The sequence below is a fragment of the Lates calcarifer genome, linkage group LG3 (assembly GCF_001640805.2).
Source record: "Lates calcarifer isolate ASB-BC8 linkage group LG3, TLL_Latcal_v3, whole genome shotgun sequence".
In the NCBI taxonomy this organism is placed as follows: Eukaryota; Metazoa; Chordata; class Actinopteri; family Centropomidae; genus Lates; species Lates calcarifer.
This window is the reverse complement of record NC_066835.1, coordinates 14,801,594-14,814,390: the sequence shown is the minus strand read 5'-3', so window position 1 is coordinate 14,814,390 and position 12,797 is coordinate 14,801,594. Positions and strand designations below refer to the sequence as shown.

Sequence of the window (12,797 nt, the reverse complement as noted above, 5' to 3'; positions counted from 1 at the left end):
GATGCCTGTTTACAGATCTGTTTTACTGCTTTGTTTTGCTCACGGTCAGAATTTACACCAAGGACAAAGACAGAGAACAGCCAAATACCAAGTACTAAATATAAATGATCCATTGTTATATTATGTGTAACTCAAGCCATGTTGCACTGTTTTCTGACATTTTATACACTGAACAAATTACCGTAATTAATCCCTGGGGGGGAATCTGCATTGTTACAGCAGCAGCAGGATATAGACAAGGGTAGGTATGAGTATAATTAGGAGAAATATTCACACCAAGAAAACATATGTAGGTCCAACAAATTTTTTAAAATCATATTTTAAGTGTATAAAAATGTAAAGAGTGCATGGTCTAATCATCGGGACTGCCGTGTATCTAAAATTATTCTTTATTATTATTTATTTTCTTATTTTTCATTTTCATCGGAAAGACACTATACATATATTTTGTGTCAAAATAGTGATTGTTGTTGAAACTATCAGGACACTTCATGTGAATAGTTATCAACAGTCTGACGTGATAAAACCTTTTTTGACTAACTTCGGCTACGGTGGAACTGGGTGGAGTTTCGACCTTACCAATATGGCCGCTGCGCTGCGTGAAAGTCGTCACTTCCGGCCCGTGCTCAAAGGAACCACCGATATGAAGCCCTCGCTTCCGGTGAAACCTCCTTTTCGGCAGCGGCTATTTCCTCGCCAACATGCCAGTGAGTATCCGGAGACCGTTGTAAAATGATATTTTTACCATTTAACCGAGCGCTGCCGGGCCGCCACACGGCTCAACGTTTACGTAAGAAATTAGCGATTCGACTGGGCTCGGTTTTAGAGGCTTTCGTTGAGTTATAGTCCCAGTTTTTCCACAAATAATCGTCCACATTTGAGCGCATTGCGAGCGCATTGTGAGACAAGATGGCTGCGCACACACCGCAAACATGGAGCCAGTTTTAACGGAGGATCTGAACGCGCTGCTAACCAGAACATTAACAGTCATGATTTGCTCTTGTTTTAAGTTGTCAGGCGGATGTTTAGATTACTTTACCGCTGATCCACAAATATTTAAAGAATCACCCGCGATTGGTGAAAATGCGCAGCCTGCGTTACCTAATCCAAGAAATGTAGGCCAGCCGAGGAGCCTTCACGTTTAGCAGAACAAAACAATGCTAATACATCATTTAAGCGGTGTACTTTTAAGCTAAGTTATACATTTAAACCACCACGATCCAGCCACGTTTCTGTGATGTAACTTGCAAGTAATTTTAGAGCTGACATATTTCTGACCAGTTCGACAAACATTTCCTGTCCTAAGATTTTTAATTTCCCCTTTTCTTTCTTCAAATACAGCTCGCAAAAGACTTGTTGCACCCATCCCCTGAGGAGGAGAAGAGGAGGCACAAGAAGAAGCGTCTTGTTCAGAGTCCTAACTCTTACTTTATGGATGTGAAATGTCCAGGTAATTTTTTTCTCTACACGCAGATGCTCAGATTGATACTTAAGTTTAGCCACAGCAGAGCAGGTGTTTACCTACCTCAGTTTGAGAGTGTTAATTGGTGTCTTGTCTGTCTTCCCCCCCAGGATGCTACAAGATCACGACGGTGTTCAGCCATGCTCAGACAGTCGTGCTGTGTGTGGGCTGTTCAACAGTCCTGTGTCAGCCCACTGGAGGCAAAGCACGTCTCACAGAGGGTCAGTATTACCCCACAGAAGACATGTTATCAGACTCTTACAATAAAATAGCAGATTAATTGTAGTCAGGTGCTGCCTGTGTACTCACGTTTAGTAGAACCAGCGGCCATGTGTGCATTATCAGTTAGTGAAATATGATATATCTTGCTCAGCCTGGGCAATGTTCATTTATTTTTTTAAGTTTTTGTCAGCAAAGAGAGAAGTTTTTTTTTCCCCTATCAGACCTAATTCTCAGCACCAACATATAATTGGCCTCACACTTTGCATTAACTCTCAACCAATATTTGATCCAATATTCTAGAAAAAAGATCAGGGTTAAAATGCAGCACGTAAAATCCAGATGCTACAATTTATCACATGACAGCCAATCAGGCTCTGAAGAGCCGTTGTAATAATTTACCTAACCATCATTGTTTTATCTCAGCTCAGCTAGTGTGACAGGTTTATCTAACATAGCTTATTGTTTTTTTGGCATGGGATTAAATGAATTAATGAATTGTGTATCTAATGTATGTGACGTTGGCCGCACTGCTAAGTGACTGGACTTCCTCTGTCGTGGTCTTCCAATCTCATTCCAGTGCCAGATCAACCTCAGTTTGCAGAAGGGTTGAGCTAGACCACTGGCTCCCCCCTTTCGAAGGCTGAGGACAAACGTTTACTCTGTAGCTAGTGTACAGGTCTGGTACTGCTGGTGGCACGATTATTGTAGCTTGTTTAATCTCCATAATAGAATTGTTTCCAGTTTTCTTGTCAAAGTTGCCATGTTAGAGCCTGGTGTTGGTTAGTGGCACTTCTGTCCATGCACAGTAAATGTAAAGTAAGTTGGTCAACCTAAATGGTCACATGATCCAAAGTCTTGTATCAGCACTGTGTGGCACAATAGGAGCGTGCACCGGCTGCAGTATTTCTGTACTGTAAGGCCTTCTCTTTTGTCAGCAGCGGTCTGACTGTCATTGTCTCTCCTCTGGCAGGGTGCTCATTCAGGAGGAAGCAGCACTAGCTGTTCTCCCCGGAGCTGAAAGGGGAGAGGAGGGGATGGACCGGTTGATATCAGCGTCTCGACCCAGCGGTCTGATCTGAAACAAGACCTGAGGATGAAGTGGACAGCAGATGAATTTCCGCTGTTTGTGTCGTCAGATCGATTGTTGCTGTAACTCCACCCTCCAACCCTGTCTCTCTTAATAAAATATTGTTTTGGCTAAAAGAAAAGTTTCTGTGTGGTTACTTTACTGTTTTTTTTAAACTGTACAAGGAATTTGTTAGACATGTAATACAAAGACAAAGGCAGTAGTCTTTATATCACAATACCAAACTGTACTTAAATTCATTTAGTTTTTATTAAATCAGAAAAAAGTGCAGCTTTTACAGATAGGAGTAATAACAGTCTGGATTTATTTCTTTGAGTCATGTCTTGAATAGGGCTTCAACTAACAATCGGTAGCATTGATTAATCTGCTTTTTTCCTCCATAAATATAAGTTGGTCTTTAAAACTAAGGAAAACACTGAAAACCCCCATCACACCATCCTAAAGCACAAGGTGATACCAGATCAATGTTACAAAACCTCAAATTTTCAATTTCTGATCCTGTCAGACCAAGAGAACTGGTCAATTCTCACTCTTGAGAACCTGGAGTCATGAAATGTCATTTTTTGGCGGTCAAAAATAGATGCAGATTTTTTTTTCTCAGTTGTGTAATAATTTCTAACTAATATCTACATTTTGGTTTTAAGATTTTTCTGCTACAGAAAGTGGTCTACCTATTTTTAACAGAATTTTAAATTCCTCCTGTACAGCCTTCATCTTATTAACGCTACCTTCCCACCTTTGAAAGAGACAGGATCTTTTCAGCTGCATTATAAGCCAATAAACCTGGAGTACCTTGAGAAGCCTTCAGTTCCCCACCACCTCCCTCAGCCTCTCTCTACCTGTCACTCCCACTCGCACTGGCAGTCTCTGTCTTCACCTCCCTCTCCCTGAGCAGGTGTCGGATGGAGGAGTTCTGCGTGGACAGGGTGCTGGACAGGAGCGGCATCAGGCTCCTGAAGCCCTCCCTCAGCTCCTCCACGTGCTTCTCCAAGCTGTGGATGTGCATGTCCAGCTCCCCCCTGCAGCCCTGCACCTCCGACAGCACGTCATACACCAGGTTCTGCATCTGTGTGTTGGGGGGGGTGGGGGGGTTTGATGTTGATGGTGGCACATGTAGGTCAATGCAGGGAAGAGCAAGAAAAGGCATCAGGGGATGTTAGATGATACTTTGCTGAGGTTTTCACAGGATCGGATTTAAAACGGTGCGTTCACTTGCCTCTCTCACCTTGCAGAGGTCCACTAATGTGTTCCCCTGATCTGCCAGCGTCCTCTTCTCCATCTTTACTCGACGCAGCCTGGGGACAAAATTATTAATTTTGGAGAAGTGATGAGAAGACACATTGAAAGGGGCAGGTCACCTAAAATGACTAAAAGAACAATTCATAAAAACAACATACTGTGAATAGGTTTTAAAGGGACCTGAGTAGAAAGTGGTTAGAAAAATAAAATAAAAATAAAATAAAAACTTATGGTCACAAAGGACAAGTGCAGGATAATGGTTAAGTCTAAAATGAATTGAAGTTTAACAGTAGCACAAGTACAGAGGAAGTCATTATACAGTGGTAAACTTTGTTAACATTAGCCACCAGCAGCTAATGGTCATATTAAACCTAGTAAAGCTGTAGCAGCAAAACTCCTAAGTGTACTGAATGAGCACCAGTGAGTTAAACTTTCCACTTCTAAGAGGAAGACTGTGTTATTCCCTCAGGATATTAAAAAAAATCTGCAAGGCTACATACTGTACTACTATAGGGATAAAGGTAAATTTTGTGATTTGGGTGAACTGACCCTTTAAAATATGCTCAATTTCAATTAAGCCCTTAATTTTGTCACTTGCTTTAGATTACTGCCCAGGTAGGGAAAAAACAGTATTTTAAACCCATTTGTCACATTGAAATTTCCCTTGATTGGACAGATTGTTAAAAAAAATACATCAATCAAACATTAGTGACAGAAAATGTGGAAGAAAGTGTCAAAAAGTGCAAAATAACTCATTTGTAGCATGAACATACAGTAAATACGGTTAAAAGGCTGTTCCTCCCTGCACTGTGACATGTCTGCAAAACTTTATATGAGGGTTAAGTGTCTTACTGGTGGATGGCCAGGAGCAGCTTCCTCTGATGCATGCGGACTCGGGTGTGATCTCGTTCCCTTGACAGCTTAGTGTGTTTGTAGATAAGCCAAGTCTCTCTCAGCACATTTGCTGCAGCAATTTTTATCTAGTGAAAGGATGCAGAAAAATCACTTGGGAGAGTTATTTTATGTTTATGTGCATAACCTCAAAGGCCTGTTATTCACTGCACATGCTGAATATCAGCAGTGTAATGTAAAATAACCAGTGTACTACACTCATTTAGTCTCATACTCATACTCCCATTACTTGATTTTCCCTTAAAAAAGAGATAAAACTCTGCTCATAGGGAGAGATAATTCTGCTGTTTTCCAATGAAAGATATCTTGTTTTTTACAGTGAACCCAAATATCTGTATGTTGTTGAGTAAAATGAGTAGATACGTGGTATCTAAAGTGTTCTAAAATTGCACACCATAATCTGTTATGGTAAATAGTACTAAAACAAAATGAAGGCCTGCTGTGAGGTTACAGTCTGAGCAGAATCTCTCTTTCTTTTGAGCCTCTTTAGTGAAAACTATCATGTAAAATACAGCCACACTGATAGAGATACTGGTTAATTACCCTCTTGGTGATGTGGGAGTCCATCATAAAGTTGTGAACATGTTTCTCTGCTCTGGTCAACTCCAGCTTCCTGGCCACTACTGCCACCACCAGGACAGTGCAGCCTGCTCCCTGTGAGCGACAGAATCAGACGTTTAATATTGTGATTTGCATTCAGAATCTAAATTGATCTACTGTTCAGATTTTTTCCCCCTGTGCTTACCATTATACCAGTGAGGAGGCAAATGCTGCGTCCACAGTAGGTGTGAGGCACCACGTCTCCATAACCAATGGACAAGAAGGTGACAGAGACCATCCACAAAGCCTCCATGTAGTTGCTACTGAGGTCTCTGTAGTTGTGGTGCCTGAAGGAACAAAAAGGGGCTCATTTTATCTCTGTGACACTGTATTAGAAATGTAGAACCTACTGATCTCTTTTTTGGGGGGCATGGGCATGTCTATGGTTTTATCAGATAGTTACAGTGATGACAAACAGGAAATGTGAGAAAGAGAGTCAGGAAATGACAAGCAGCAAATGGTCTGGTGGTCCAGGAGTCGAAGTGGGGACTCGCTGCTCAGGGCATTCGTAGCCCTAACCACTCGCACATCGGAAATTGAAATTTTGATTCATCATGATGTTTTCATTTATCTTATATTTTGTCTTTTTTTGGTCTTAAACGATACTTTTTGTCTGACTGTTGTTGAATGTCTGCTTTCACATTACTGATGATTTTTTCCTTACCAACTCCTAGTTTGCACTGCATTTTGTTTAAATCCATATCCAAACTTTATCAACATCAAGTCACGATTAGGTGATGTTTGATCTTGTCAGTATCATTCAGCTAGTCCAGATATACACAGCAGGGCGAGATTGGATTTGTCTCTATAGAAACATTAAGTAATACTGTATATCTACCAATATTTTGATGATATTTAATATTATATTAAATATTTCAGCATATCATCACATACCTCTCACAGACATGTAGGCCCCACGCTGCCACAATCCACAGAGAAACGCTGAAGATCATCAGCACTGTGCCGGGGTAGGTGGTCATTAGTGTTTTCCCCACAAAGCGGGTGTTGAAGTGTATCTGAAGATCACAAAGACGATGCATTACGTCATTATTTTGACAGTGGGAGTCTACTTAGCCAGACTATTTAGGATAGCACCTGTCAGATTATGATTATATAATACAGAGGAGATGAGGGATAAGAAAACTTGTTCTCAATCTGGCTTGATACATGGATAGTAGGTTTGGCATTGCAGAGGGGAGACAAAGGTCATTTTCGTCACTCTTAAATAGCATTAATAAGGGAAGGGATTAGCCGGGTGGATATTATCAGCTGTGGAAAAGAAAGCAGACAAGCAAAGGAGAGCTAGCGAGGGGCATAATCAGCATGTGAAACCACTGGGATTCATGGGAGCGAAACTGTGATAGTCACACCTCAAGTGTCACACGTCTACAGACCACTCGGCCCACCTAGACATAAGACATAAACAGACGTGCATGAAATGTTCATAGAGGAAGCCCAGCCCAAAATATTGACTTTAATATCCCATGAATCATATCCCCGTAGCAGGTGCCCACTGCCACAGCGTTTTAAAAATCATATCAAAATTGACAGTTCCCTCTTCTCTTTAATTTCAAAGTGTTATGATCTCATCACAGTACTATCCAAGCCAGTTAAGCCCAAAGCCAGATTCTGAATAGAGCCTGCAGGTAAACCCCCCACCCTCCACACACACACCTTATTTAGCGCTCCGATGCTGCGGGATGCGGTGTCTGTGAAGAGGCGACTGTGCAGCATCATGGCCCGGCCCAGCAGGTAGAGTCTGAGGAACATGGGCAGAGCCAGGATGATCTCCAGCTCCGTCTCCGACAGCGACAGACGAGCCTTGGTCTGCTGGAAGTAGTCCAGCAGGCCCACCGGATAGGGATGAATGGCCACGGCTGCCAGCTCCAGGGCTATCAGGGCCAAACGGTCGGTTGTCATGGCAATCCGCCAATCCTCTGCACCGATGTCATGAACGTAGAGCTACCATGGAGATAGGGAGAGTGAAATATAGTGAAACTGAGCACCGTAAAGAGCTGCTATACATAAATCTTTGGGGTGATTAAAGCCATAAGTCAAATACAACAAAGTAATGTTTATTTTTTCTGACTTTTCTGACACTTTCACCTCTTCAGACCTCTAAAACTCCTTCAAAGCTCAGATCCTCATGTCTCTAAAGCCATAAACTATGAGAAGGTCACAAGTAGAATTTGCTTCCTTTTAAGGGGCAACAGGACAAAAAGTGTGGGAACTTCTGATACAGAAACTTCAGGGAAATTGTTCTAAGAAGCAGCATATTAAAATGTATTCCTTCATTGCAAAGGGGGCTCTATTGTTATAATTTGCCACACATTTTCAGAAAACCTTTTCAGCTTTGAGAGAATATCCCTGGAGGAGGAAGCACTCTGATTACGTAATCATGAACAGATAAATTACCTGCACCTCACAGCAGTGGTACGCTATGATGAGGCCGAGCAGGATGATCGTAGATAAACTGATAATGGACTTGAGTGTGAGGGAGTAAATGGAGCTCTGTGGGAGACACACACACATAAACACACAAACAGACATAAACATTACATCATTGTCAGCTAATGGCTGTTTGCCATTACAAAGCTCAATCTATGAGATGGCATTAGTGATCCCGTGTAATCTTCTAATCTTACATATATCTAGATAATCCACTTGCTTGATATAATGAACATTATCTTATGGACATACTGTCCATTTCCTGTAGCTGCTGGTAGATCAGTTCTCATACTGACTCAACAGATTTTACGGGTATAAAGATCATGATTAACAGGTTTTCTTTTCTTTTTTTTCAATCAATACAATGAAAAGAAATGACAGGTGAAGTGAAAGGCCTGCTATGTTATTATTCAAAATGTGATTTATCAATCAGTAAGACTGAGACTGCTCTTTTCAGAAAAGATAGTAACTCTGCAGTTGATTCTTTCTTAAAAAAAAAAAAAAACCCTCCACAGTCCTGAATTTCATTCACATCTCTCAAGAGATTTCTCAGGGCTTTAGTCTGTTTTTCCTTTCACTCTCTGACCTTGCTGTAGACGCTCCAGGAGAGCTCTGTCTCCATCACCATCATCACCACCCCGAATAACCCCACTGCCAGGGCGCAGTCGGCCAGCCGCTGCCTCCTCAGAAACAAAGCCCTCCTGCAGACCAGCCGCCAGCCAATGGTGCGGGTTTTCCGCTCGTGGTCATCCTTGCTGTCTGTCTTGTGCTTTGGACTGGGCTGAAGACTGCAACTGGGGCTTGGAACAGGACACTCGGCTCCCGGCAGCAGGCCTTTACCCCCCTGACAGGTCCTGACGATACTGGGACATCTCGCTGTGCGGCTGGAGGTCGTCATCCTTGCTGGTGATGATGATCTCTGGGAGACTTTGGCGGTCGTGCATCTCCAATGTGATGTTACCTGACTTGCGCCGCCCTCTTCCCTCAGCATCCCTAACGTCTAAATGCGACCTGCTCGGGCCCTTAAAGGGCGACCCGCAGGGAGAAACGGGGATGTCAGTGAACGAGGTGACTTTCTCCTGGAGTCTGTGAGATCCTGCATTTTTGGCTTTGCACTGGTGATTTCGCTCCTTGTGTCCTGGATTTTGTCTGCTCCCCCCTGACCTTTTCTCACATTTCTTTTCTTTGCCCTTGGCTTTGTCTCCCCTCCTGTTGGAGCGAGGCGAAGGTGTGACATAGAGGTGGCCATTGTATAAAGGTGTAGTGGCCATGGCTTGGGTCCTGTCCAGCCACACCGTGTGATCGGATGATGTTTGGACTGTGTGGTGTATCCCGCACTGCGGAGTGCAGGCCTGAGGTGGAGGAATCATCCTTGGTGGGAGGAGGGGGCGCTGGTCCTCCACCTCGTCTCCATCCACCACTGACAAGTTCATAGACGGGGAGTGCTCCATGGTGACAAGGTTTGAAGGTGATGATTCACTGAATCGTGATTGATGAGCAGAGATGAAAGAGAGAGAGACTGATATTAGTCCAATGACACACTGAAATACAAAGTTCCACTTAGCATCTGTAGTTTAGTCACCAGATTAAAATTTTCTCTTACCTTAGTTAGTTAACAAAATCTCTGAGTCTATTTCAGTACTATCTAATCATGATTTAGACAAAAACTTCACCTCACAGTCGCTTCACTGGAGTGTACGCTCCTAAATTAAAATTATCCTTGCTGTATATCTATTTAAAAATGCTCCTTCAATCTTTATTCTTACCTTTTCGGTCAGGTTTCCAAGTCAACAAGCAATCTCCTATAAAGATGAAAAATAGGCCTGAATTCTTCTGTAGACAATGGTTTTATCTGGTGAAGTATTTTAGCATTCAGTCTTATGGTCCTGAAGGTCACATCTGCCTGAATCGCAAAGAGATCCTGCAAGTGAAGTCCTGTTGCAACCTCCACAGACTCAAACACATCACTTCCATAAAGAGAATTAAAATTCAAACACAGTGAAAACTTATTTTGCCTGCAACAACAAAGAGCTACGGTGCAATCAGATCAAAATATTCCAAACATCCTCGCTCCACATGTATGAACTTTCCAGCAATCCATTAGCAGCCCCGGCATCACAGGAGCCCCTCCCATTAGATTGGAGAAGAGGTTGTGAACCTTTCCTGTGTATGACGGCATATGAGGTAAATACCCGTAGATATCCATTACATTGCATTTACTCCCTCGTTTGGTCGTGTGTCCCGCTATATGATTGTCCACCATCAGGGCATCTTCCTTAAAGCTGGAGGGGCTTAATGATCGCAAAGACTCTAAGTTGCAGATGTTGCATGGAGCAAAGGCAAAGAATGAGTCATCTGTCAGAGTTTTTTTAGCCGGGATTGGCAGATTTCCTCCTCCCTATATGTGTGTGTGCGTGTGTGTATGGGATGCCTGCTTACACATGGGTGCCCTGGTGTCAAAAAGCCGCCTGCAAAGATTCTCACAGCCTGATAAGAAGTGCTAGTAAATCACTTTTCATTTGTAATTTCATCAGCTGGCGTCATTATTTTCGTAAGAGAATTCCAACTGCGTTATACAAACTTGTTTTTTTTTTTCAAATAAATCTAATCTTTAAAAGAGAATAACGGTCTTCAATTTGAATTCAGCAGATTAGAACTGCAGATTAATCAAGTGAGACAGAGATCTGATACTTATGAGCTTATGAAATATCAAATATGTCACCCCTTAACCGAACAATATGCACAGAGCTGGGTGGAGTATTAAGCATTAAAGTCATAACAATGACATTCAGCATCATTTATTTATCTAAATCCCTGTGACAGATGGGTGCACAGATAATAGAGCTCCCTCCAAATGGAAAGACCCAAGGAGCAAAGGGTGGGCGGAGCGCATCCGGATAGTAGCAGGATAAAGAACGTCATTATTTAATCTGAAGACAACATGTATTTAAAGATAGATAGAGGGAGGGGGAGAAGGAGGAGGAGAGGGGTGGGTGGGGGCTGCTGAGGGGCTTGACTGAGCGCAGCAGGGAGAGCAAAAACATGGTGATAGTCTGATCAGTCAGTATGATTTTTACTTCCCCAGACATCCCTCCAGATGTAAAATAGATTAATTATGCTAAGACTACTCAGTTCTACTCTGAGACTTAGCCAGATGCTGCTGTCTGGATTTTCTGTTGTTTGTTTTGATATTCTGCAGGCAGTGAGCTCCCAACTGTCTGTGCCTCAGTGCATGACTGTCAACACCAAACCCTTGCGGATGGTATCTGGTAAATACAGACGGTATCTCATATCCACGCAGAGAACTAGAGTCTATAATATGACCATTTAGTTTGCTGAAATATAGAAAACCACAGCAGAAGTGACTCTACTGTGGTGATAGGGACTACAAATGTCTAAAAGTTATGTTGTCCTTTTAATAACAAGATGCCAAAAGGATATATGCACATCTGCAAGGCTTCAAATTAATTCAAGCCTCCAGCCAAATGCTTATAAATCCTGGCTGCTGTAGCTGGTAGCTAAGTATGTCAATTCTTCTTGCCTCTGTGGCCGGTAGCCAGCACATCTTCAATTAGTCTCTTCTACTGCAAATCATCCATTGGCTGCTAAGAAAGTGAAATTAAACTGGGATATTCTGAGTCCACTAATTGCTGTGGCTGGTAAATGGCAAATCTGCTTCATGCTCTGAATCTTAAGAGAGTGCCAGTTCATCTTCTGGTCGTGATATTAATTGCTTCAGTCTGAAGCATCAGTCACAAGATAAACAAGTCCCATTAGGATTCAAACTGCGGTAACTTAATTCTGTGTTTAAAGGTTAAAGATTGTGATATGTGTTAAAGAAATAATTTGACATTTGCCTCTTTGTCAAGAGTTAAGATGATAAAATTGGTACCACTCTCACATCTGTCTGTATTCCCAGTTTGTGTGTCTCTCATCAACATCACATTCAAGTCACAGAGCGAAGTAATATTTTGTATGAAAACAGAAAATAATAGAAAATAACATCAATGTAGAAATAATATAAAAATACACAAACATACAAATGTATGTACACATTGTATATACTATACAAGTTTGGATGATGTTGCAAAAGCACAGTTTGTCATTTCCAGCTGCCATCTTTGTTTGCATTAGGAAACAGAGACACAGTCTGGAAAATACTACACAATAACTTTTTGATTGTGCAGAAAATAGATGGTCAGAAGAAATACCTTCATAACATTTATTTAAAGACAAATGTTAATGAGAAAACATAAGAGGGATACTAGGGATAATCTGTTAAAAATAGATAGATAGATAGATAGATGTAATTAAACTACATAGACTAAATAAAGGTATAAATAACTAGAGGGGGGAAATAGAGATTAAAGATAGACACATGTAATGAAGAAGCTACAACCAGGAAATGCTTAGCTTATCTTGGCATAGTTTAGCATAAACTGGAAAACATGGGGTAACAACTAGCTCGGCTCTAATTCAAGCTGCCTATCATCGCCTATAAAGCTCATTAAATGACACTATTTAATATTTCCTATGGTGTAAGGATGATTTTTGCTCATCAGCCATCTGAAAGTCCTGGAAATTACTGTTGCCGGTAAAGAAGTAGTTCGGCACATGAGCCCATAACTTGTCGTTTTTACATGAATGTGTGGATTAAACAAATAAAATACAATGTGGTTATTAGTCAGTTTTAAACGTGTTGTTTAAACGGTGTTGTTTTTCGAGGAAAGCGCGCTGTTACCCCCTATTTTCAGTCACTATGCTAGGCTAATGTATGCTAACGGTCTCCTAGCCGTAGCTACGGGTTTTAGCGCTAGCGGCTCGAAG

The 12,797-nt window shown here is 41.8% G+C and overlaps 2 protein-coding genes and 1 non-coding gene across 3 annotated transcripts; 2 read left to right on the top strand and 1 right to left on the bottom strand.

Annotated features, from left to right (window-relative positions):
• Nucleotides 1–599: 599 nt before the first annotated feature.
• rps27.1 (ribosomal protein S27, isoform 1) lies at nucleotides 600–2,892 on the top strand. The gene is made up of 4 exons (XM_018685034.2): nucleotides 600–707; nucleotides 1,342–1,450; nucleotides 1,573–1,683; nucleotides 2,655–2,892. The coding sequence occupies exons 1-4, from the start codon at nucleotides 702–704 to the stop codon at nucleotides 2,681–2,683; spliced, it is 255 nt and encodes an 84-aa protein (XP_018540550.1). The 5' UTR covers nucleotides 600–701; the 3' UTR covers nucleotides 2,684–2,892.
• On the top strand, nucleotides 2,207–2,336 carry LOC127142325 (small nucleolar RNA SNORA35). The gene has a single exon (XR_007812911.1). It is a non-coding gene; the product is annotated as a small nucleolar RNA SNORA35 (small nucleolar RNA).
• LOC108888848 (small conductance calcium-activated potassium channel protein 1-like) lies at nucleotides 2,712–9,504 on the bottom strand. Its single transcript, XM_051067575.1, is given in 10 exon segments — nucleotides 2,712–3,837; nucleotides 3,997–4,066; nucleotides 4,863–4,990; nucleotides 5,466–5,576; nucleotides 5,668–5,809; nucleotides 6,417–6,538; nucleotides 7,197–7,484; nucleotides 7,938–8,033; nucleotides 8,557–8,814; nucleotides 8,816–9,504. Coding segments are annotated over 10 exon segments (2,052 nt in total). The 5' UTR covers nucleotides 9,422–9,504; the 3' UTR covers nucleotides 2,712–3,606.
• Between the last annotated feature and the right edge of the window lie 3,293 nt (nucleotides 9,505–12,797).